The 25,641-nt window shown below is 35.9% G+C and overlaps 5 protein-coding genes and 1 pseudogene across 10 annotated transcripts; 5 read left to right on the top strand and 1 right to left on the bottom strand.

Moving 5' to 3' along the window:
• Positions 1–1,852: 1,852 nt before the first annotated feature.
• LOC17889224 (OTU domain-containing protein 5-B) lies at positions 1,853–5,184 on the top strand. Of its 6 annotated transcripts, none has more exons than XM_006295857.2 (9): positions 1,853–2,022; positions 2,536–3,165; positions 3,260–3,421; positions 3,815–3,892; positions 3,978–4,056; positions 4,141–4,286; positions 4,367–4,432; positions 4,515–4,686; positions 4,767–5,184. In XM_006295857.2, the coding sequence occupies exons 2-9, from the start codon at positions 2,557–2,559 to the stop codon at positions 4,982–4,984; spliced, it is 1,530 nt and encodes a 509-aa protein (XP_006295919.1). In that variant the 5' UTR covers positions 1,853–2,022; positions 2,536–2,556; the 3' UTR covers positions 4,985–5,184. The 6 variants fall into 6 exon arrangements, with proteins under 6 accessions (XP_006295919.1, XP_023639752.1, XP_023639753.1 ...); XM_023783984.1 differs by having other exon boundaries at positions 2,407–3,165; XM_023783985.1 differs by having other exon boundaries at positions 2,397–3,165; positions 4,770–5,184.
• Positions 5,185–5,260: 76 nt separating this feature from the next.
• On the top strand, positions 5,261–6,962 carry LOC17890123 (small RNA-binding protein 11, chloroplastic). Its single transcript, XM_006295937.2, has 4 exons — positions 5,261–5,450; positions 5,845–5,913; positions 6,100–6,206; positions 6,513–6,962. Exons 1-4 carry the CDS (start codon positions 5,369–5,371, stop codon positions 6,606–6,608), a joined length of 354 nt encoding a protein of 117 aa, XP_006295999.1. The 5' UTR covers positions 5,261–5,368; the 3' UTR covers positions 6,609–6,962.
• An 882-nt stretch (positions 6,963–7,844) lies between these two features.
• Positions 7,845–8,207, top strand: LOC17888277. The gene has a single exon (XM_006296227.1). It carries the CDS (start codon positions 7,845–7,847, stop codon positions 8,205–8,207), a length of 363 nt encoding a protein of 120 aa, XP_006296289.1.
• A 4,396-nt stretch (positions 8,208–12,603) lies between these two features.
• On the top strand, positions 12,604–13,793 carry LOC17887646 (F-box protein At2g27310). The gene has a single exon (XM_006295897.2). The coding sequence runs from the start codon at positions 12,687–12,689 to the stop codon at positions 13,716–13,718; it is 1,032 nt and encodes a 343-aa protein (XP_006295959.1). The 5' UTR covers positions 12,604–12,686; the 3' UTR covers positions 13,719–13,793.
• A 7,148-nt stretch (positions 13,794–20,941) lies between these two features.
• Positions 20,942–22,468, top strand: LOC17890306 (NAC domain-containing protein 40). Its single transcript, XM_006294470.2, has 4 exons — positions 20,942–21,122; positions 21,202–21,455; positions 21,530–21,739; positions 21,978–22,468. The coding sequence occupies exons 1-4, from the start codon at positions 20,942–20,944 to the stop codon at positions 22,353–22,355; spliced, it is 1,023 nt and encodes a 340-aa protein (XP_006294532.1). The 3' UTR covers positions 22,356–22,468.
• Positions 22,469–23,401: 933 nt separating this feature from the next.
• On the bottom strand, positions 23,402–25,412 carry LOC17888929 (annotated as a pseudogene).
• Between the last annotated feature and the right edge of the window lie 229 nt (positions 25,413–25,641).

Below are 25,641 nucleotides of genomic sequence, written 5' to 3'. Positions count from 1 at the left end.
CAAAACTACGATAAATCCATGTATTAAAAAAATAGAAATACCTAAATCTTTAGAAAACAAAAAGGCTAAAACATGAATCTTTGAATTGAAGAAAGTAATGAGAAATAAAGATGAAACTGAAAGATCAATAAAATTAAAAATCGAACAAAGATTGTGTATGCTAGGATTACAGACAGTGCCTTGAGAATGAAAATGGTGGGAGCATGTGACTTAGATTGATAATTAGATTTTTATTAGTTTGATTAAAATAAATATTTAAACGAGGAATACGAATATCCCGTCTAAATCTTTTACCAAGTTTCTTATAATAAACATTGGCAAATGATTATGTTTTAAAAAGAAACGATTATGAGACAGAAATTTTATGACAGATAGAAGACGGGACGGGACGGGACGGAAAGGGACAGGACGGGTTTTCCATTCTAAACTACACATAAAACAATTCAAACTAAAGCCAAACCCAAATCCGATTTAACATCTCTAAGCAAACAGTTAGAAATGTTTTGATTAGTTTAAAAAATAAACACGTAATATTACTTATCATGTTCATTTAAATAATTTTAAAATTGTAATTTTAAAAGTTTATTATGTAATACAATATCTATATTTTACAACTGTATGTCTATATATAGTTTATCAAATAAACTCATATAACAAAATTTTACCAAAATAGTATCTACTTAAAAAATCGTAATTTTGTAAAAATAACGCCGCACGTACGTGCGGATCTTATTACATAAGCAGAAATATGTATTATATACAGATTTATGATAGAAACTAAAGAGCGAATTTGATGATGCTTTGTTTAAAATCTTACAAAATTTAACGATGCTTTGTTTAAAATCTTACAAATTCATTAATACTTTAACGAGTTTACAAGATCACTACACAAACTTCGAAAATAAATTATTAACATAAGCAGAAATATGTATTATATACTGATCGATGATAGAAACTAAGGAGCGAATTTGACGATGCTTTGTTTAAAACCTTATTCGCTAACGGACTCTTTAAGCTGTTATTTTCTTCTTTTATAATCTATTTTTATACGAATATTGTGCGTGTTTAACTTCTCTTTGTCTAAAATATATGCTTTCTTATTATGCTTTTTGATAGCATGAGTTTGAGTATCAATTTAAAAGAACATTTTGATATATCGATTTGTAAGAAATTCTTAAAAGAACACATCTTGAGAGAAAAAAACTCCATAATCATCACGTTCATGTTTAAAATAACTTTAAATTATTGTATTAAAAAGTCAACTATATATATTAGGTTTTTGTCTGGATACCTTTATTTATAAACAAAAAAATCCAAATCTAAATAATATTTTACTTGATAGTGTCACAACTTTGAAAACTAAGCTAATTAATTTAAAAAACATAATCCTCTTTTCAATTTATATACTATTTATGAAAGGTCTTTGAAATTCATATTTTAAATTATAAAACTAAAAATACTAAAATATGGGTTAAAATCTAATAAATAATTAAATATAACATTATTTTTTCAATTACAGTAAATATAACATTATTTTGTCAATTACAGTTTTGACATATGTTTGGAGATTGATTAGAAAATTTATTAACTTTATAAATAAATCAACAAACTTCAAAATCTGATACTGTATTTCCTCTCAGACACTATTTAGATATGGGCTTTCTTCTAAGGTCGGCCCAACGAATAAAATCCACAGATGAGAAACAACATCAACAACGATGAGAACACGTGTCAACGCAATGAAGAAGTGCGTCGCTGAGTCCACGTCATCACCTTGGCCGTCTCGTCCAACCCCAACGACTGTTACAAAAAAAAAAAAAAAAGCTTCTTCTCAAATTTTCCAATTAAACCAAAAAAAAAAAAGAAAAAAAAAATCATCGTTCCAGTTTTATATTTTTATCTGAGAGCGTCTTCTTCTTCGTTTCGCGAAACCCTAATCTTCGAGTTCTGCTACATTCTTCAGGGAACTTGTACTCTTTCCGGTGGATCTCGAATCTGTATTCTCAGCTGCTGAAATCTCCGGTGAGTTTTTCGTTACTGAGGTCAACTTCTTAGGGTTTCGATTATCGTCATTTGCTTATCGTTTCGTTTCGATCCCTTTCTTTGATTGATTTTTAGGTTAAAAATGTCAAATTGATTGGTTTTTGTGTTGTGTTCGTCGTGTTTATAGCCTCGTCCTGTATCGTTTCCAAGAAAATATTGGGAAAAAGAGGGGAATTTTGAGTTATAATTACTGCAGCTTGTGTCAGTTTCGTGTTCGTTTCGGGATTGATTTGTAAAGGTTAAGTAGAATTAGTAAAGGTTGTGTTAATGGGGGAATGGTTTAGATCTAAATTTCCAAGAAATTAGGAGGTGTTGGATTGTTTGAAAAACTTGGGAATCTTGATGATTGGTAGGGGAATGCAGAGAACGTTTTGCTGCGAGGTGGAGAACGGTTGGGAGGAATCCCTATCTCAAGGGATTGTAATCGTAGGGCCTAAGGCAAGAACAAGGGACAAACCTTGGGATAATCTCTAATCTTTGGTATTTGATTAGGACAAAGAATTCTGAAGCAACATGACTCGGATTTTGGTTCAACGAGGTTCTTCAGGCAGTTCTTCCAATTCGAGCCGCTCTTCTTCATCTTCAGGTTCAGCTTCTTCCTCAGAAACAGAGCCACAGATAAACAATAGTATTCAGGTTCCTCCGGTAACTATTGATGAAGAAATTAGTGATGAAAAACAAGATGATGTTTCTGTAGTTGATCAAGCAGAGTGTTCTGATGCTAAGAATGTAGTAGTGGACAGTGATGAACCTTTGGATAGAGAAGATGATGAAGGTTTGATAGTTTCAGATAATGTTCATGTTGAAAGAGAAGGTATAGATTGTGATTCTCCAGTTAGTGGTGGCAGTAACCCTGATTTACCATCTGTACCCGCTCCGCCACCAAAACCTTCTTCTACTATCAATTCCGGCAATAACAGATTGGTCTTGGGAAGTTTTGGCACTTTACGAATTGGACCAACACGAAGAGGTGCTGGGCCTCGCTCTCTGGTTAATAGGAGTTCACCAACTGGATCACATCCTTCTTCTCCAAGATCACATAGTGAGAACGAAGGCTATAACAGTTCTGATGAGCATATGCCATGCTATGTGTCCTCTCATCTTGGCTCCAGCTCTGGCCCTGTAAGTTTTTTTTTAAATGTGTTGACTGTATGAATGCTTCACATATTTTATCTGTCTTTGTCTTCAATGAATTAATTTAAGTACTATCTCACAGGAAAGAGAACACCAGTTTGAAGCTGAGATTAGAGAGTCGAAAGGCTTCGAAATTAGGCGGATGTTGGAAGATGGAAATTGTCTTTTTCGAGCTGTTGCAGATCAAGTATATGGGGACTCAGAGGCATATGACTTGGCTAGACAATTGTGCATGGATTACATGGTAATTTTTCTTTCCTTTCCGAACTAGGTTTGTTTGACTTACATCTGACAACAGCATTGTAGAGAGATATACTAAAAAACGATAAATGAAGTAAACTTGCCAAGACTGTACTTTATGGCTAAGCTATTCACCATGTTTGGTAGACTGTATTGCCTTCTTAGTTTCTATCATTGATCCACCAAGAAGACAGCATCAATCTTAGTTAAGTGGAGTGAACAAGAGAGTAACAACAGCACGTACTTGTATGTGTTACTGATATACCTTTTAAATTTTGGTACTGGTAATCTAATCATGTTTTGCAAGTACCTTGTTTTGGACAGAGCACAGAATTAGGGTTTTTAGGGCTGTGGTAACAATTTGGAGAACTTACTGGTTTAACAATGAATTGTTTAGGAACAAGAGAGGGATCACTTTTCTCAGTTCATAACCGAAGGTTTTACCTCTTACTTGAAGAGGAAAAGAAAAGATAAGGTGCTTTGCTCTTAGCCATGACTTCACTTTGCTAGCTTTTTTTGGTTCCATCCTCTTTGACGCCTATTTTATACAATGGTGATAGGTCTATGGAAACAACATAGAGATCCAAGCTTTAGCAGAAATGTATAATAGGCCAATCCACATATACTCATATAGCACAGGTGCAACTTAGATTGACATAAGAAGTTCATGTTCTTTACTGTAAAAAGAAACTTATGAAAATAAAATGTAATGTTTCTGTGCAGAGCCTATCAACATATTTCAAGGAAACTACAGCACGGATACACCTCCCATAAGATTGAGTTTCCACCATGGGAATCATTATAATTCTTTGGTGGATCCACATCGGTTGACAGTTGGTGCAGGACTTGGATTTAGCAGTCTTAGTGGGGTAAGTAGAGTTCTATCTCTTATTTGAAAGGTAGCAAGCACATCTTTGTTTCAACATCATATTTCTTGTTTTATATCCAGAGACACGTGGACAAGGAACAGGTCAAAGCTGCTATAAAGGCTCAGCAGGAACATCAGATTGATAATGTAAGTAGTCCATAATTATCCATGAACAGATTCACCAGTCTGCCTGAGTGTGTGTCTGCTAACATATCTGTCTTTGTTCCAGGCGCTCTTAGCAGAAGGGAGATTTTACTCTGACCTTGAGCTTACTGAAAAGGAAATCGAGCGGTCGGTAATGGAAGCTTCCCGTGCTGAGTATCTTATGGAATGGTCTAAGCCACGAATCGGTCCAAAGGAATCATCCACCTCTAATGCTGAGACATCATCCTCTGGAGCTAGTAAGTATTTTCTTACTTTGAATCTGCTCACCTAGAATGAACTGCGGACAAGCATTTTGAGACTGTTTTTGTTTCTAAAGCAGGACCTTCAGGTAGTGATTCGAAACCAGAGGAGGCAGTAAAAGAAAAGACAGTGCTGAGCAGCAGCGTCGAGATGGTACTGTCGATGGGATTTAGCTACACGCAGGCCATGGAAGCTTATAGCATTTTCGGGGATGACGTAGACTCTATGGTCTGTTATGTACTGGAGACGAGCTGTGGCGGAAACAACCGACGCAAAGGCAAAGCCACGGAATAGAGAATGTAACAACATGAGTTGCTCTGTATTAGTAGTATACCAATTCGTACTCCTACCAACGTTGGGCGATTACCCTTTGTCATCAGAATAATGAATAAACCTGTGCATCCATGACATAGACATGTATTCATGTATGCTTATGTTTGTGGCCTCTTGTACTATAGTATAGTTTGTTCAATTGAATAAAAATTAAGAGAGCACTAGTAATACACTCACATTATGTGAGTCACGTATATTATAAAAGAAACTCCAAATAAATAAATAAAAACTTTATTGTAAAACAATGTACTGAAGAATTGGTGAGAGAATCCTGAAGAACCGCGAGAAGAAAGGTTATTGAGATCAGTGTAATTTCGCCGGCGGTGGGATCGCCGCAACCCTAAAATGCTCAATCATTTCCTTTATCGTTGCTCGGCTCCTTCTCTGCTCTTCTCCAGAACATTCTCCTCTACGCTTTTCGTTAAAGGTCACTCCTTTCTCTTGTTATATCTAGGATTTTGTCGTCTCGGCTTTATCTGATGCTTAATCTAGTTACCCATTTCTTGATTTCTGATTCCTTGAATCGTGAACTGGTTTTGAAAGGTTGTGACTTTGACAGTGCCCGTTAAAGGTTGTCTTTTTTGTTTGATGTTGTGAAGATTCTTGTCAGATTTGTGTATCTTTCTTGGTGTTGAGTTTTGATTGATTTTGATTTTGGATAAAAACAACAACAATAAGGTTATGTGTGAATTTTGCTGCTTTAAGTGCCATTGTGTCTTTACCAATAAGGTTTATCTTGAAGTATCAAACTTTTTATAATCCGAGTCTCAGTGATATCTTGTGTTACAGTCACTAAACTGAAGGCTTTTGTTTTGTTGCAGGTGTATCTTTCTCAAGCACAGAAGAAACATTAGCTCAAGCATTTTCTCAATATGGTCAAGTTCTCAAAGGTCTGTCTCTAATTTCCACAGCAATTAGTTCTACAGCTTTACTTCCATTTCTCTTTGTCTTTATCAGAGTTGATATTATCATTTTGTCACTATGAGGTTGTTTCTGTGCTTTCATTCATTCTAATGAAGAAAGGGTTCCTGTATAATAAACATCTTCTCATAGTTTTTAACTTTTGGTTGCTTCAGTGGATATGATTATGGATAAATTCAGACGCAGACCAAAAGGGTTTGCTTATGTCACATTCTCTTCTACTGAAGAAGCCGAAAAAGCTTTATTAGAACTCAATGGCCAGGTATAAAACTCCTCTTCCCCATTTCAGAATTCACTGCTGTTAGTTCCATTTCTCTTGTCTCTCAGATAAACTCTAAGAAGCTTCATCCATTAATCGATTTTCATCTAAACGGTTTTCGCAATAATGTTCTGTTGAACTTAGATTTTTCCCATTTGTCGGAAACAGAGTTGTTAAATACTTGTGATGAGCATTAGAATAAGATCTGTTAGATAAAGGGAATGTTTGCTTGAAATAATCTGAACACACTGAATCGTCAACTGTGTTATGTTGCGTATATCTCAGAAAGTTTTGTTTTATGGATAACAGTTGGTAGATGGGCGGGTCCTGATCCTCGACACGGCAAAAGTTGCAAAACACGATCGACCAGACAGCAAGCCAAATCATACAGGTGGTGAAAGTTGATACTTCTCTTTCGTCTTCTACAACTTGTTAGATTAAAAATTTTAAGGCAAAAAACATTTCAAACCAATTGAGGTTATTCAGAAATAGGGTGTTTGTTAGTTTTATCGTACTCACTGATGTTAGTATGACAAGAAAAAGAGTTGGGAGCTTGTGCATGCATTATCCCAAAGTCGAGAAATTGTATTTGAACTCAGTCATCATGGATCAGTATGTCAAATCGCTAAGTGTCTTCTGTAGTCTCAACTTTGTTTTTGACTCAATAGAACGAGTTCCGGGCAGCCAAAACATGGTTAGTTTCGGCGATGAGATATGTAAAATTTATTGTTTTGCAAGGCAGAGTTTTACTTAGCACGAGTTTTTGAGTACAAGTTACATAACCTGGGAGTTTCGACTCTATGAGTCTTGTGGACTATTATGTTTCTTCTTTGCCTCAACATAATGAGCCATTGTTCCCTTCACAAGTTCTTTTGTGTCTTTGCACCAATGGTTAGATAATCTAACAATGGCCCGATGATACTACTCAAAATTTTGAAAACATTTGTACTATTGAGCTCTAAATTTTCTTGTTTATTTCATAGATCCCCAAGAATTGAGTTATCAAAGATACCAAGTTGCTATTCTATCTACATCATCGGATTCAAATTTGCCTACCAAATACCCAAAATTTCAAACAATTAGCCAGTTTTAATTTATATCTCTCAAAACATACAAATGGAAACTGGAGTGTACATATGAAATTAGCCTAACATTTGTAGTGGACAAGGAAGTGTTAAATGAGGTTGGACTCGACTGTCTCCACAGAACGAACAAATCATGTGCTAATCAATCTGTAGTTGTAATTGTACCAAACAGACTTTGAACCCGGTTTAGCTACTTTCAGTTGAGACTAAAATTATTAGAGTTGAATAAGGTTTTACAAGTTTGTAATCATAAAGAAACTAAACTGAAGTCACATAAAAAGAAAAGTGTAACTCTCAAATTTTTGTTTCACAACCTGACTAGTAACACACTACATTTACATTAGTCAACCCAGCATAAGTTAAGAAAATCTAATACATACATTAAAGGTAAACATGAGTTACATTTTGAAACAAAGTGTAAAATTTGTCTGTTACTTTTCGATTTATCAAGTAAAATCCTTTTTCCTGATCCTATAAATTCTAAGTTTCATCATGTATCTAAAACAATCCCAAGCATCTAAATCTTAAACATAGACAAAAAGAGTTAATAAGAAAAATGGGAAGCAAAGCTATTGTCTCAATCTTATTACTGGTTTCCCTTTGTGTTACCATTTTTGTTACTCAAGGAGTAGCTCAAATGCAAAAGCCTCCAACTCTTCCGGGCCTTCTCCCACCCGGCTTACCCATTGATCTGATAAAATGTTGGTCGACTATCTTCAGTGTTGAAGGATGTGTGCTCGAAATCTCTAGATCAATTTTCTCCGGAAAGTTTGAAAATATCGAACGCGCATGTTGCAAAGCGTTTTCGGCCTTAGATGCTAACTGTTGGCCTCGTATGTTTCCGTTGAATCCATTCTTCCCTCCTCTCCTCAAGGATAATTGTGCGCGCATTGTCCCAAACTCCCCTACACACAACTAAACCAAGAAGGGTTACTGATCTACACTTTTTAGTATAGTCCGTTAGCTTCACAATCTATGTTTTAATTAAAGTTATTTTTGGTTGGAACAATGTGAACTCATAGATACATGATATTAATAAAGTATGGTTTTAGAAATATTCATTCAAAACTTACCTTATTCATAAACTTCCGTAAACTGTTATCAATGTGTCCGGGTCCCAAATATATGAGAACTAGCTATAACCACGTATATGTAACGAGCATAGGTTTAATTTACATCAGTTTCAGGGTGTATCCCACCACAATAAATGCAGAATTGAACATATGACTCAATAATCCGAATAATGAAAACGTGACAATGCTTACCAAGATCACTATAGATATTGATTCTTCTGAACTACCTAATTTGTATTCTCAACTCAGTCAAGGACTTACTTTATGTCTTACAATTTAGTTTTCTTAAGATGGCATACGCCAAATCGCTATATTAATTTCCCGTCAAGGTAGAACATGGGTTACATGGGAATGAAAGACAAAGAACTAGCTATATTATCGGTTAAGTCGTTATCTTACTCAAGTTATTCTAAATCAAAATAGTATCTTAAGGAAGGCTCGCAGAAAGATGACGAAATGACAAGCAATTCCATAACGTGTGCACATTCTAGGCCATGAATGTTTGGTAGATTTTAAAAGGTTTTTAGATTATAAATTTTAGTTTTTCGATTTTGCAAAATCATAAATAAAATAAAAATTGTAAAAAAAAAATGACAACGTAAAAAAAAAAGTCTCAAAAACCCATCGAAATGAAATATTGGATTTTGTTAAGAAATAAGTAAAACTCGTAGAATCTAGATTTCCTAATTTTTAAGAAATCTATTTTTCTCAAAGTCTTGAATAGTTAAAATAGGGTTTTTTGGAAAACTAAAACCGAAAACCATTAAAAATCTATAACCATTCAATGTCTTATGTCTCAAAATAGAAATTTTAGTTTAGCAAATTAAACCGATTGGATTTCCGGATTTAGCTGCTGTTAATCCCGGTTAAATGGAAGTGAGAGACTCTAGACGACTCAGAGGCTATTACTCTGTCAAAACAAAGCTTATGATCGATTTTGTTAAATGAATCTCATCCCTTCTTCTTCCTCTTGTAGTATCTTCTTAAGCTAGACAGAGAAAGATAGTTTTGTAATGGTCATCCGAATGTATATATATAACCGCGACATGATATCTAATGGACTGCTGCTAAGTGCTAACTCAAGTTGGTCCTAGACCAGTACCCACCACCTTAAACTTAAACTGGCCCCAAACGAACCATTAAGATAGAGACAATTAGAAAAAATTACGAAATTGAGGAGATATTATACGGATGTGACTCGTATTTATAACCCTTAAGCATGGATAATGAAAGCATTAAAACCAACTACTCTAATGGATATTTTTTACATTGAGTTGCTTGTGATTTACCTTCTTAGTTATCTTATGTGATCGTGACTTGATGGGAAAACGAAAGAATAAGAATGTGTCCACGAAACGAAACCAAACAACATTAAAAAAAACACACACAACATTACAAAAAAATGATAATCTTGTCGTTGATGTAATAGAGGAACATGAACATTAATAAAGAGTTGTTTAGTCTTTTAGGTTTTGTTTGGACATGATTCGGATAAGGGCTGCCATTTTTAGTGTTTCTTCTTTGGCTCCTATAATTTGTTTAAAATATCTTTTTTAATATTTAATTAATAATACTTCACTTTGGAATATTTTTTTATATAATTATTATTCACTTTTGCAGCCTTACACTTCACTTAATAGAGAATATATTCACATTTTACTAAAAAGGACAAGAAGAATAGTATCAATCTTTCTTTTTAATTTCGATTATTTTATATATGAAACTAATATGTAAAATAATTACTTTCAAACGTCTTAATTTTGATTAATCGACACATAAGCCATAGAGAATATCAACACTTGTCCTTTGTAATAACTAACACGAAAATAACAGCTCACTCACTAATCATTCTTTCAGAGCAAAATCGCTTACGCTACGTCACTTTGAAACTTTACCATATTGGATATTAAGATATAATCATCAATAGGAAGACGTGTTTTCTAGAGGATAATAGTAAAAATAAATTGATCAATAGATATATATCCACTTTACTTTGACACTTTACTATGTTAGGTTTCTTCTTTGGTTAAATATATGTTTGGTTTCTTTATATTAAAGAGAGAATCTCAACAATTTTTAATTTTCATATTATTTTATTATATAGTAATATATTATACGGATTGGTCCGTCAGAATATTGATTGTGAGTGTGTAATTTTTACGAATATTTTTTTTTAACAAATGCAATATTTTATGTATTGGTATGCCATATGCCATAACATATGTTATAAATGTGTAGTTTTTATAAATGCAATCATTTACAATATTTTATATATATTACAAATTGTATATAGTACATATTGATAAATATTCTTCCGCGTTGTATCGCGGAACCAATCCTAATTATGTTATAATTGAATAATGATATTATTGACATCTTAAAACCTTGTAGAATTATATTGCTTAAAAAACCACTTAAAAAGTAACCTCCACAGTGTAGCTAGACAACCGCCTATACCATTTTTAAAGAACACTTGAAACATATTCTTAGCTTTTGATATTTTGTTAGTTTTGAATAAAGTCCATTTGCTCTATATTTTTCTTTATTAGCTTGATTGTAATTAATTTTCCTTTCACATAAAATAGTGAAGACGAAAAACATATTTAACTGTTAAAATTATTTTGACGAAAAAACAAAAAAAAACTATTAAAATTATTTAGCAGTTTAGGACAAAACAATAATGAGTAATTTATTTATGTTTTTAGACTATAAATTTTAGAGGAATGTAGTTGAAGCTATGTATGTACACGAAGTTTGTCTTACTTGGTGTAAAACTTGAATACCAAAAATCCATATTTTCAACGTTTACATTTTCAAATAAATCACCAGTTGAAGTAAATTCAGTTTGAAAAAAAGAAAAAAAGAAAAAAATTCAACAATTGTTTGTTTTGGCCAACTTGTTTGGTCTTAAATTTAATATCAAAAGTTAGAAAAGTCAACAAAACAAATAAAGTAACGTGGAAAATATGAAGTTCGTTGCAGACATTACGTGATCTCTCTACTAAGATAATGTTCTTTTTCTTTGGACACAAAAAGAAATCCAAAATTTTACAAAATTGGTTAAAACCAAATTAAGATTAAACACTGTCACACACACACCAGTACTGATTATAAAAAATATAATATTTTATGGAAATAGAAGAATCATAGAGTTTCATAAATTAAAATAGATATCAGAAAATCTTAAATTGTCTAGATTTTAGAAAAAAAACTTGCTATCAAATTTGTAAATACCATGAATTATACTGTTTAAATATCACAATTGGAATCTAAATCTGCCAGATTTAAATAACAACTATATCAATTTGGACAACCACTGCAAATTGAGAGAACAACTATCTGAGTGTTAACATCAAAGTTTTAATGATACCTGCATACATATATCCATCCAATCCAAGTTCAAATACAAAAACTTAGTTAAAATTAAATAAAAAATTATAAAATATAAATATTGTGTTAATCACAAAAAATTTCATACGAAGTTTATTTTCATAAATATTTATGAACTAATTAATAAAAATTAGTTAACATTTATTCTCTTTACTTCACTATCATATTGTATCTCAAAAATATTGTACATATTTTGAAAACAATATATAAATACAGATTAAAATGATAATTCAACATCCTGAATTTATATTTAATATCTGAAACCAAAACCAAATTCAAATAATCTTAAAATATCTTATTTAATTTCTACAAGTGAACTAAAAAATTTCATATCAAAATTTTTTTTCATAATTACTAATCAAAATTCTCTTGTACATATTTGGAAAAGAATATACAAATACAGATTCAAATGATAATTCCAATATCCTGAATTTTAGATTAAGATGACTGAATCCAAAACCAAATCCAAATAAATCTTACTTTCTAGAAGTAGATCTTGTATATTTGACCTATATATCTTGAAAAAATCTTCTTTTTCTTTTTTTCGTCAAAACAAAAAGAACCTTTCTATCTTAAAACTAAAATCAAAGACTACATAAATATAAAAAAAAAAAAAAACCATATATATATATATATATATGATTATATCATATTTGTGTCGGAAAGAAAATAAAATTGTCACCACCATAAAAAGATAAAGAAGGAAAGAAAATATAGAACGTGTGTATACGCGTGGTTATCTAACTATCTATAGAAACTTTGATCATTCAACTTGAAGTAGAATAGTCTCAAAGAGCCATGGTTGACTCAACCTTTTTTATTATCTTTCTTCTTTAATCATTAACCCTTTAGTCACTATATTATATATACTTCTTCTCTTAATTTTCTTAATCATCTTCTCTTATAGAGTTTTATTCAAAAGAAAGAAAAAAAAAATGGCATCGGTTGAGTTAAGTTATGGTGATCATCATTCAATCTCAACTCTTCATCCGGACATAATCCAAACCCAAATCTTGACAAGACTCGATGGTCCGACGCTAGCTTCGACCGCGGCGACATCTTCGTATCTCCAAGAACTTTGCACAGAGCAAAAGCTATGGCAAGACCTCTCAATGGCTATGTGGCCTTCTATCAAAGATCCACGTGTGGTTCAAGCTATCTCTTCTTTCCCTTTTGGTTATAGATCTTTCTTTGCTGACTCGTACCCGTTCACTGAAGAGACGTGGAGGTATGAGAGAGTAGATGATCCACCGATGGGATTGATCTCAGCCGTTGATTTGTATTACAAAGGAGAGCTAATTTACTCCAAGGTACAAGAGATGGAAACAGGGAAAGGTAAATCAGGATGGTTCTTGACGACACCTTTTCGGGTCGATGTAGTCGACCCGAAAGAGTCGGTTAAGACCCGGATTTTATATCCGGGTGGGGATTACGAGGCGTGGGTGAAAGATATGGAAGAGAGCATGAGACTGAACTGGATAGTGATCGATCCGATCAAGAACCGGGCGGCTAATATATCGAGCCGGAAGGCGGTATCCGCGAGGCGGAACTGGCTAACGGGCGATCTAGAGATAAGGTTTTCGACGATCGTGGCGGCTGCCGCGGCGGAAGTGGCGGCAGTTGTGTCATGCGGGTCAGCGGAAGCGTGGAAGGAAGTGGATGAAGAAGTGGGAGGAGAAGTGCACGTGAGGGACGTGAGGCTACAAGTGGAGGACATAGAAGGAAAATGTATGAAAGGAAAGGATAGTTTGGTAATTTTACAAAGGTTGTTAGAAGGTAAGAGATGTTGTAAAGATGGTGAAGAGAGAAGAAGAAGAAGAGACAAAGAAAGGTATGAAGAATACGTTGTGATGAAGAGACAATGGAAAGAGAAGAAAGAGTGTAGAGAAAAAGCACAAGACACGATTTGTATGATCTTTGGGTTCTCTTTGTTTGTTCTTTTGTGGAGTTTTATTTTGTTAAGGTAAATTACTAAAGAAAGATAGGAAAATGATAATGAAAGAGAATAAACAAACATATACACATTAATGTTCTTTTTGTTTTTTTTTGTTTTTTTTAATATGTAATAATGAAAATAATTGAGAAATATATATACAATGGTATTTATTTGGTTATAGAAGTGTGACGTACTACCAAATTTTTTTTGTTTATTCTTAATTTTAAAAGAAGTTTTGAAAAATAGTCGTTAAAAATGTTATGGTTTGACGTAACACCTAATTCGGTAATTAGTCAATTAATAAGGCTAAAGAAGTTTTTTTTGGTGGTTATGTCACATACTCACATGTGTACATATTTTATTGACTTTTTAAATGTATTGAGTTAATTTTGTTTGTATTGTTACGATTTACGAACGTATGTGGGCTTAGGCCCAATTTAGTTTGCTAGATTAGTAGGTTAATTTTATGTTTAGGTTATGTGTAATATATTCAAGCTCGAATGATTAGGAAGGACGAGTAACAAAAAAATCACATGACTACACAAAATTTCCCAACCTCTTCTTTCAAACTTTTGTTTAACAAGGTCTTGTATCCGACCAAGAAGCTTGTAAAAGCTTGTCTTTAAAATTAACAATGTTTATAAGAAAAACCATCAGTAATTCACAAAGCTCTCTCTCTCTCTCTCTCTCACAAGCAACACTTGTGTCACTTGCTACAACAACACAATGCAAAATAAGGATACAATCTATACTCGTGTTCACTTCTCATTCTTGACGTGCTACTCCTTCCCTTATCCTTCTTATTCTGTACACGTAATGAAGTTCATCACATCTCTCACACATATTATGACAGTAACCAATAGAATGATATAGCAACCTAATATCAACGATCCAAAGAATCCGAGAGTATTGCCACAACCGTAAATTAAGATCAAACTTGTTGAATGAAGGTCACACAAGTATAATACTAACATCATCCACAACCAACTACTATCTGCATTTTCTCATTTTACTCAGACCCTTCTCTAGACCCGAACAAAACTAATCTTTAACATATTAAAACAACTCACGCATCACAACAATGTAAAAGCATACAGATTCTACATCAATCTGCAATTTTTCTTATAGTTTTCCTAAAAAAATGGTAAGATCCAAGTCAATGTTTACACAAAATCTAGACTCTCCTACATCAAGGAATAAGAAAATTTAAAAATACTGATTTCGGCAAAAACTATTGAAGAAATGAATCAATCTTATTTCTCACAGAAGAATAAATTACATACATATATGAACAGATAACGTATCTATCGCAGTTAATGATAATATTCTCAGAAATATACAATGGAGAATAAGGAAACATATTAATCGAATCCCTAAACATACGTGATTGAGTAATATGCCAATACCCTCCCTCAAAATGGAGCATGGAGATTCAAAATGCCCAGTTTGGACTGAAATGCGTCAAACGGTTGTCGTCCAAGAGGTTTTGTAAAAATGTCTGCAAGCTGAGCTTCACTAACGACATGAACAAGAGTGATAATACCTCGTTGAATCTTTTCCCGGATAAAATGACAATCATTTTCGATATGCTTGGTGCGTTCATGGAAGACTGGATTTGTGGCTATGTAAATGGCGGATTTACTGTCACAACAAAGTCGCATTGGCTGATCATGAGGAACACCAAGGTCCTGTAGAACACGCTTTAACCACAGAAGCTCCTTAGTAATATATGCCATAGAACGATATTCGGCCTCGGTAGAGGACATACTGACCGTGTCCTGCTTTTTAGCTTTCCATGAAACAGGAGAATCCCCAAGTTGAACAAAATACCCAGAGAGCGAACGACGTGAATTGCGACACCCGGACCAATCAGAATCACACCAACCTGTAATTTGAAAATTGGTTTGTGCTTTGAGAAGGATACCTTGACCAGCGGTTCCTTTCAAGTAGCACACAGCTCGCAACGCAGCTGCCCAATGATCCTCCCTTGGGTTCTTCATAAATTGTGCCAGAACATGAACACAATAAGTCAAATCGGGTCTTGTGGAGAGTAGATATATCAGTTTTCCAACCAAGCGACGATACGGTTCTGGATCAAGAAGCAGAGGAGATGTAGAACGAGACAAATTGTTGGTTTGTTCTAACGGGAAATCAACAGGTTTGCATCCCAACAGACCCGCTTCATGAACAATATCTAAAGTATACTTCCGTTGATTCAAGTAAAATTCTTGTGAGCTCCGTGCAACCTCAACACCCAAAAAATACTTCAGCATACCCAGGTCTTTCATTTTGAAACAAGAAGACAAGTACTCTTTGAAAACATGCATGGCTTTGTCGGAATTGCTGGTCACAATCATATCATCTACATAGATGAGAATATGAATACGAATCCCATTCTTATCAAACGCAAATAGGGAGTAATCAGAGAGAGATTGCTCAAACCCGTAATCACGCAATGCCGTTGTCAGCTTCTCAAACCAGCAACGAGGTGCCTGTTTCAAGCCATACAGAGATTTACGCAGACGACACACTTTCTTCTCATCACTAGCAAAGTAACCAGGAGGTGGCCGCATGTAAACTTCTTCGGATAAATCCCCATGAAGAAAGGCATTATGCACATCCATTTGATGCACAGGCCAATTATTTCCCACAGCAACTTCTAAGAACATACGAACTGTTTGCATTCGCGCAACAGGAGCAAAGGTCTCGCCGTAATCTTTGCCCTCAACTTGACTGTTCCCTAAAGCAACCAGCCTCGCCTTGTGTCGTTCAATTGACCCATCAGAATTGTGTTTAATCTTGTAAACCCACTTTGATCCAATCGCTTTCTTACCCGGTGGTAAATCTTCGATAGTCCAGGTAGCATTCTCCTCAAGAGAATCAATTTCAGAACCCATAGCTTTTTGCCATATTGTACTCTTAGCAGCGTGCTTAAACGTCTTTGGCTCAACCCCATCTGCTATTGCAACCAAATACGCTCGATGTGTAGCTGAGAACCGTGTATTAGTGACATACCTTTGTATAGGATACAAAGACGTAGAATGACCAAGCCGTTGTATTTGAGCGGAATTGGTTTGATAATCTTGTAATCGAACCGGTGGATTACGTTGTCGTTGTCCACGGCGTGGTTCGACAATCACCGGTGGAAGGTCCGGTTGGATTATGGGTGACGCCGGAGGTGTAATCGCAGGATTGGAAGAAGCGGAGATCGAGGAGGAAGATGACGACGGGTCTGAAATAACGAAGGAGGAAGATGACGTTGATTCAGTCGTTGGAGAAGCAACATATGGGCTGGTGGGGCGGCTATCATTCTCACTTGTTGTAATTGGGCCTGGTGAGATCGAATGAGAGCCCAAAGAAGGAGTAAGTGGTGATCCATTAAGAACTTCCTCTAAAGGGCCGGATAAAATAGGAGCCCATAAAACAGGTTCTTCTTCTTCCTTTGAGTCGTGATTGTCGACAGAAGCAGAGGCAAAAGGAAATTCATCTTCAGAGAAGATGACATCCCGTGAAACAAAAAACTCTTCTTTATCGAGATCAAAGAGGCGCCAAGCCTTTTTGCCATATGGGTAGCCGACGAATACACACTTACGACTTCTAGGAGCGAACTTGTCCCCTTTATGAGTTTGATTGTGAGCATAACACAAACTCCCAAATACTTTGATATGATCATAACGAGGAGCTACACCATGCAATTTCTCATACGGAGTAACACCATTTAACACAGAACTTGGCGTACGATTGATAAGATATCCGGCTGTCAATATGCATTCACCCCAGAAACTGATCGGTAGGTTGGATTGAAAACGTAGAGCCCGAGCAACATTCAAAATATGACGGTGCTTTCTTTCAACTCCCCCATTTTGCTGCGGTGTTCCAACACATGAGGTTTCATGTATAATGCCTTGCGATTGAAAATAGCTTCCCAAACTTGTAAACTCCGTTCCATTATCACTACGGATCCATTTTACTTGTTGACTGTGTTGTCGTTCAGCCATGACAATCAAATTTTTCAAGTTCGTAGCGGTTTCTGTCTTGTCATTTTGAAGAAAAATCCAAACACTTCGTGAAAAATCATCAACAACAGTGAGAAAATATCGAGCTCCCGAAGAAGAAGGAGTGCGATATGGTCCCCAAAGATCACAATGGATGAGTTCAAAAACAAACGAAGTTTTATTATCACCAACTGGAAAGCAATTACGAGTTTGTTTTGCGCGGAAACATACATCACACGCCTTATTGGAAGATGGAAAATCAACAGAAACAGAAACATTCGGAAGAGAGGCAAGAACTTTTGCAGAAGGATGTCCCAGCCTATTATGCCACAACGCAAAACCTTGGGGATCTTTAGTGCGTACCGTCGCAGCAACCTCCGTTCTACAAAAGCGAAAGGTTCCACAGTCACGTTTCCCCGCACCAATCATCATCCTCGAAACGCGGTCCTGGATAACAAGGAACTGATCAGTGAACTGAACCACACAACAATTTTCATCCATCAACTGACCAATGGAGATGAGATCAGATTGCAGCTCTTCAACAAAGAAAACAGACTTCAAAACCAGATTAGGCCCAAGTACAACAGTTCCCTCTTGATGAGAGATCCTTTCTCGACCATCCGCTAGAATGACGAGAACCGGTTCCATGTTTCTCACATTAGTGAGTACATCGAAATTTCCTGTTAAATGGTGAGAAGCACCTGAGTCCAAAAGCCAGGAAGGAGAGAAAAACGTACCCGAAAGCTTCTCATTATTGGTAAGAGTTCTATTGCTAGAACTAGCAGCAGATCCATTCAACAGCTTCTTGAGATTCGCCCACTCAACATCATTCAACGCAACTACCCCGTCTCGATCCTTATCAGTGACAACGTAGTTCACACGTTCTTGATTGGTTGATTGTGGAACATGAACAGCATTGACAAAGCTCACAGTACGGCCACGACCAACAACGGAACCAACAGACGCACCACCACGTCCTCGACTTTGCGTTGTTCTGCTTCTGGGTCGCTCCCCCCACCATTCCGGGTAACCGATAACAGCAAAACAACTGTCTGAGGAGTGACCACTCCGGTTGCAATGTTTGCACGAAGCCACTTGCTCATCACCACGAACAGAAACACCACCGCGGCTTCTCTGCTGAACGGCGTACGCAGTGACTGCAACATCTTCAGTTTTGTGAGAGTTGTTCCTCAAGTCTTTTTCTTGACGAACAATATTGTACACCTCTTCCAGAGATTGAATTGGTACACGTGAGACCAAACTCGAGCGCACAGTTGCAAATGACTCATCAAGTCCTGACAAAAAATCATGAACTTTATCCTCTTCACGATCGTGTTCTTGCAACTCATTCAAATTGCAAACACATTTCCCACACTTGCAGATACGCAAAGGACGATGATTAGCCATAGTATCCCAAATACGATTCAACTTCCCATAGTATGTCTCAATCGTAAGACCTTTCTGCTTGCAACAAGTAAGTTCAGCCTTGAGTTGTTGAATCCGAGGCCCATTGGTGACAGCAAAGCGTTTCTTCAAGAGATCCCACAAATCCTTGGCAACATCACGATGTGAGATGTTGGAACGCAACACCGGATCGATAGTCATTCGAATCCATGAGATCAACAAGGCCTGGATCGTCCACCAATCCTCCAAGTCGGGTGAACCTTCAGCAGGACGAGAGATGGAGCCATCAAGAAAACCAAATTTTTTTCGTGAAGACAAGGCTGTTTTCATTCCACATGCCCATTCTTCATAGTTCATCCCCTTTAGCACGGGATGAGAGATCACGGCGCCTGGATTGTCAGCCGCGGTCAAGTCATAAGGTGAGATTGTGCGTCTCACCTCTGTCGTCGTCGTGGTCGGGTTCGGTGGAATCGGGTTCGGAGAAATCGGGTTCAGTGGGTTCAAGGGAAGCGGGTTCATCGTGTTCTGTGGATTCGGGTTCGTCGGGCTCGGGATTTCAGCCATGGTGAGAAGAAAGTTTGAGTTTTTTTTAGAAGATTTGTTTTTCTAGCTCTGATACCATGAAGAAATGAATCAATCTTATTTCTCACAGAAGAATGAATTACATACATATATGAACAGATAACGTATCTATCGCAGTTAATGATAATATTCTCAGAAATATACAATGGAGAATAAGGAAACATATTAATCGAATCCCTAAACATACGTGATTGAGTAATATGCCAATAACTATAAGGAATAAAACTGGTTTGGTTTTTGATTTTAAAGTAATATAAGAAAATATTTTTTTTTCAGAAAACATAAATATAAAGATAGTAGAATGAAAATTATTTGTCAATTAATATTGTAAGATTTTCTTATAAGGAAAAATAGTTGTTCAAATTTTGTGTTTACCATGTAATCATTCATAAAAAAAATTAATATATAAAGTATAATTTTTTATTATTCATATAAAAAAAGAGAATTATCGTAAATACCACTAAAATGATAACTTTTTAAAAATACCATCATTAGTTTTATTTTCTGAAAATCCCATCATAATTCATTTTTTCCAGAATTAACAAAAAAACTAAAATAGAAAATTTTAAAATTCAAAAGTTAAGTCTAAACTCTAAATCCTATAGACTAAACTAAAAGCTATATCTTAAATATAACATCTTTAACTCAAACTTAAAGAAATTAAATTTTACATTTTTAACTTATTTTGAAAAAATAATTTTTTGTGATTTAAAAAAAAAAAATACAAAATTTGTAGTATTTTTAGGAAAAAAGTTGTATAAAAATGTAAGAATATGATAATTAAATAACAATACAAAGTGATTCAATTCATTTTGAGTACAAAGACATATTAATGCAGAACACAAACACCGAGGAAGATATGATAGTGTCTAAAAGTGAAGACACGATATAAGAAAAGAAAGAATCAATGAGAGAACTTCATGTCTGGGTTTGAGTTCTACCCAATAATAAATCACCACGTCATCATTCAGCAAGAGTACTTCATGTCTGGGTTTGAGTTCTACCCAATAATACATTACCACGTCACCAGTTTTGTCCTTTACTATCTCATCACACTCTTCTGTTATTCGCCCGTTCCTTACAGTCATACGCCACGTCATCCTTTGAAGCCGCCAAAACTATCAAAAAAACATACAAAACCTTTACCCGAAGCAAAGTAGCTGTGCTTGTGTTCTGTCTCACACTTGCCATATAACAAAGCATGCTTGTGTCTTTATTCATCTAAAGCAAAGCATTTTTTGAGTTCTTGAAAAAAAACAAGAAAGCAAAAACAATGTCTAAGGAAGCTGAGATGTCGATAGCTGTGTCGGCTTTGTTCCCGGGGTTTAGATTCTCTCCGACTGATGTTGAACTTATCTCTTACTATCTTCGTCGTAAGATTGATGGTGATGAGAGATCTGTTGCTGTGATTGCTGAGGTTGAGATTTACAAGTTCGAGCCGTGGGACTTGCCAGGTTTGTTTCTCCTTCTTTTGTTTCTTTTTTATTTGTACTTTGGATCATTAAGTTTTGTATTTTGGGTTTGTAAAAACAGAGGAATCGAAACTGAAATCGGAGAACGAGTGGTTTTACTTCTGCGCGAGGGGGAGGAAGTATCCGCACGGGTCACAAAGCCGTCGAGCTACACAGCTTGGATATTGGAAAGCTACTGGTAAAGAGAGGAGCGTGAAATCAGGGAACCAAGTTGTTGGAACCAAGAGAACACTCGTTTTTCATATCGGTCGAGCTCCTCGCGGGGAGAGAACCGAGTGGATTATGCATGAATATTGCATCCATGGCGCTCCACAGGTTCGTATTTATGGTTTTCTATATCTTTTTTGAGTTTGAATGTTGTGAGATATAATGAAGTTTGGGTTAAATAGGACGCGTTAGTGGTATGCCGATTAAGGAAAAATGCTGATTTTCGAGCTAGTTCGAGTCAAAAGCAAATGGAGTATGGTGTTGTGCAAGATGATGGATACGTTGGCCAAAGAGGTGGTGGTTCGGAGAAGGAGGAGAAATCGCACTCGGTTTCCGATTCTGAACTTCGGATATCGAATGGTGACATCGCGGAGTCATCAAATGTTGTTGAGGTCAGCTTGCTTTTGAGAAAGGTGTCCTTTAATGATGTTTAATGCGGGTAAATTCAATATAGTTAAAAACTGAATTTACCTTGTCTTTATTGCAATGTTTGGTTTTAATTTGGTCACGGCCAATGTTATAAATCCAATGGCCCAAACCAAAACATGAGCCGAACATCCCTAGTTTTGTCTCGTATTGATTGAATTTAGAGTTTGTATATTGAGTTGATCTTTGTCTTTTGGGATGTAGGATCAGGGCGATACCGATGATGATTGTTACGCCGAGATTTTGAACGATGATATAATAAAACTCGACGAAGAGGCATTGAAAGCTAGCCAAGCATTTCGACCAACTAATCCTACTCAACAAGAATCAATACTCAGTGAAGCATCGAGTCACAGGTCAAAATGTGGTATAAAGAAAGAATCAAAAGACACGAATTGTTACGCTTTGTTCAGGATCAAGAACGTCCCCGGCACTGACTCCAGCTGGAGATTCCCGAACCCGTTCCACATCAAGAAAGATGATAGCCAGAGACTGATGAAGAATGTTTTGGCCACTACTGTTTTCTTGGCCATCTTGTTTTCTTTCTTTTGGACAATCTTAATAGCTAGGAACTCTAGTTAGTCTCGTCATTACATGACATGTTGTCCACTTCTGAGTTTTGTAACTCGCACTTTATTACTAGTTGTACTATGAAATACTAATATATTGATAGTGTAACTCCACGTGTTTTGTAATGTCTCTATGTATTTTCTATAGATGCATGACAAATTGTCTTTGGCCGACTATATTTGAGATATACTGATTAGTTTCCGGGGTGAAGAAAAAGTTTTAAAAAATAAGAATTATGATTTTTTGAACTCTATGGGTAGGTTTCTCTATTTGCAATAATGATTCTTGTATGTAGTAGATCTGAAATTTATAGAACTATTGGACAATACGTAAGAAAGAATGAATGTAACTTTTGTAAGTGCGGATGAGGCAATAATATAGTGCAGAAAATAAATGAGACACAAAGTTTGTTAACGAGGTTCGGTTTTTCCTACTCCCCGGGACCAAGTCCAGATTTCGATTTCACTAGAACAAGAAAGCAAATACAACCAATTTGCAAACGCGTAAATCAAGCACACCCCTCTTGAACTACCGCTCTGAACTATAACATGAAACCTTAAGGATAAATCTCTATCCTTAACTAAACTCCCCCTGAGTCTAGATTTAACCAAGATAACCTAATCTTGGGCTAAACTCCCCCTGAGCCTAGACTTCAATACTCCAAGTCTCTGGAGCAACGTTCACACACACGTCACGCCGACGAACAAAGAAGCTTGATCACACAAGCACCAAACCGCGAAACTAAGCCGCACACAAAACCAGAAGAAAGCTCTCAAAGATTATTCTTTATGCTTCTGCTCTCTTGCCTTCTCTAGGTCGTGCCTAGCACCTCTATATATAGCCACCATGATTCCCAAATCACATAAGAGAACTTTTCCAAATCTCATGAGGAAAAGCCTTTTTCCTTTTTGCTCTTTTCCTTTTCCTTGTCAAACTCCAATTCTCCAAGCTTAGAATAGTTAATTTTACTTTTCATTCATCCTCCAATCATGTCTTCTTAAGTCTTCTAGAACCCAAGCACACACATAAAACATCAACATCCTGAATCACGTGCTGTATTAGTCAGCCACTGCATCAGACAAAAACCTTGCATCTACAACTTTTTGTGAATAGTTGCATGGAAGTAACAATTCTCACTCCAAAATAACATCACCAAGAACATCACCATTCTCCCCCAAACTTGAGTCACAACATGGTCAAAAACTAATTGGGAAATACTCCCCGCTTTGCAAAACGAGGTTGATAACCTAATGCACCATCTCCATATAATTGATCCTTTCTGACCCAAATCTTCCTGTACCTTATGTCTTCATGACTGAATTCTCGAATGAATCTGAAACAGTTCCTCTTAATATGCCCTCTAACTCCACAATGATAGCATGTTGGAACATGAAAACTCACATCATAAGCCTTCTTCATTTGATTTCTCTCTCTCAAAAATCTGAAACACCTTGGCCTAATATGCCCAACAACACCACAATGATAACAAGTGGGACGGAAAATTCTTTGAGCTTCACTCTCCAAGTTAGAATTTTTTGTTCCAATCTTCTGAACAACTGCAGTCTCTGATGCAGACTCTTTCTTAGCTGCAGTTTCTGACACAGTTCCTGATGCAGACGTGACTTTTCCACCATAAACAAACACCGAATCTTCTTTTGAAGGTTTTCCTTTAAAACCAAGGCCATATCTATCCATCTTGCCAATATTCAGAATCTCATCCAACTGCTTTGTGCCATTATTAAGCATCCTCAAATTCTTTTGAGTTTCTCCAAGTTGTACTTTAGCTTGTGATGCTTCTTCTTCTTTTTCTGATGCATACTTCTCTGCTTCAGCAACTTTAGCTTCCAACTTGAGCTTCTCCTTAGTCAAAACTGAATTCTCCTCAACTACTTTAAGCCAATGCTCATACAACATCTCATACTTCTCAGCAAGCTCTTCATCATCAAAACTCTCTGCATCACTATCACTCTCTGTTTCAGACTTTGCTGTATTTGCAGATTCATATGCAGTTGCAGGTTTTGCTGCTGATTCAGACGCAGTTGCAGGTTTTCCTGACGCAGTTGCAGGTTTTCTTGACGCATTTGCAGGTTTTCCTGACGCAGTTGCAGACTCTATTTCAGAACTATCTTTGAACGTTGTAAACGCCACCAAGTTCAGCAGTTCTTCTTCATCTTCTGAATCAGTTTCATAATCATCACTAGCAACATTCATAGCCTTCTTATTATGCTTCTTTAGATTGGCACAATCAGAACGAACATGTCCATACCCTTTGCATTCAAAACATTGAATATTCTTTGATGAACCTCTCACATCTTCATCTCTTCTATTCTTCATATCTTTTCCCTTACGCTTCAGATATTTAGCAAATTCTCTTGATAGCATAGCCATTGAATCTTCAGATGATGAAGCCTTAAGAGAAACTCCAATGTCAACTTTCTTCTTCACAGCTTCATCTTCCTTCTTAATTCCTCCAGCATCATGAACTTTGCTTAACTCAAAAGCTTTAAGTATCCCAACAAACTCATCAAAAGCCATCTCATCTAAGTTATGAGCTTCTTCAACTGCACAAATCTTTGGCTCAAATTTTGCAGGCAATGATCTCTTCAACTTCTTCACCAGCTTCTTGTCTTTATAAACCTTACCAAGAGCAAAAGACTCATTAGATATGTCACATAACTTAGCACTAAATTCAGCCACAAATTCCTTCTCTTCCATCCTTAGATTCTCAAACTGTGATGCTAACATATCCAGCTTTGTTCTCTTAACACTAGTAGTGCCCTCAAACATATTCTCCAATGACTTCCATGCTTTCTGAGCTGATGCACATTGAGAAATTAACTTGAAGTGGCTTGAATCAATAGCATTGTAAATTGATAACCTCTTTTCTGAAGCAGTCCACTTATTTTTTGGCTTAAGAATTTCAACACCTTTATCATCTGTGATTTTAGGAGGCTCCCAACCTAGTTCAATCGAATTCCAGCAGTCTTCATCAAGATTACTAATAAACGCTTCCATACGAACCTTCCAATATTCATAATTTGCTGAATCAAGCAAAGGGGGTCTTGTCATAGACGTTCCTTCTTTATATGACTCCATCACACAAATCTCAGCTCTGACTTACGTCCTGAACTACTATCCTCACCCTTGATCTACTCGAAACAAGACTGAATCTCTATCGAGAACCCGCTCTGATACCAATTGTAAGTGCGGATGAGGCAATAATATAGTGCAGAAAATAAATGAGACACAAAGTTTGTTAACGAGGTTCGGTTTTTCCTACTCCCCGGGACCAAGTCCA

Source organism: Capsella rubella, unplaced genomic scaffold, assembly GCF_000375325.1.
Source record: "Capsella rubella cultivar Monte Gargano unplaced genomic scaffold, Caprub1_0 scaffold_4, whole genome shotgun sequence".
NCBI classification, from domain to species: domain Eukaryota; kingdom Viridiplantae; phylum Streptophyta; class Magnoliopsida; order Brassicales; family Brassicaceae; genus Capsella; species Capsella rubella.
The sequence above is the reverse complement of the archived record's forward strand: the minus strand, read 5'-3'. Positions and strand labels throughout refer to the sequence as shown.

Coding starts and splice junctions, on each gene's coding strand:
- LOC17887646 (XM_006295897.2), top strand. CDS start 12,687: ATGGCATCGGTTGAGTTAAGTTATGGTGATCATCATTCAATCTCAACT.
- LOC17889224 (XM_006295857.2), top strand. CDS start 2,557: ATGACTCGGATTTTGGTTCAACGAGGTTCTTCAGGCAGTTCTTCCAAT. Junction 3,166..3,259: donor TTGGCTCCAGCTCTGGCCCT/GTAAGTTTTTTT, acceptor ACTATCTCACAG/GAAAGAGAACACCAGTTTGA. Junction 4,057..4,140: donor CATATACTCATATAGCACAG/GTGCAACTTAGA, acceptor GTTTCTGTGCAG/AGCCTATCAACATATTTCAA.
- LOC17888277 (XM_006296227.1), top strand. CDS start 7,845: ATGGGAAGCAAAGCTATTGTCTCAATCTTATTACTGGTTTCCCTTTGT.
- LOC17890306 (XM_006294470.2), top strand. CDS start 20,942: ATGTCTAAGGAAGCTGAGATGTCGATAGCTGTGTCGGCTTTGTTCCCG. Junction 21,456..21,529: donor GCATCCATGGCGCTCCACAG/GTTCGTATTTAT, acceptor TGGGTTAAATAG/GACGCGTTAGTGGTATGCCG. Junction 21,740..21,977: donor AGTCATCAAATGTTGTTGAG/GTCAGCTTGCTT, acceptor TTTGGGATGTAG/GATCAGGGCGATACCGATGA.
- LOC17890123 (XM_006295937.2), top strand. CDS start 5,369: ATGCTCAATCATTTCCTTTATCGTTGCTCGGCTCCTTCTCTGCTCTTC. Junction 5,451..5,844: donor CTCTACGCTTTTCGTTAAAG/GTCACTCCTTTC, acceptor GTTTTGTTGCAG/GTGTATCTTTCTCAAGCACA. Junction 5,914..6,099: donor ATATGGTCAAGTTCTCAAAG/GTCTGTCTCTAA, acceptor TGGTTGCTTCAG/TGGATATGATTATGGATAAA.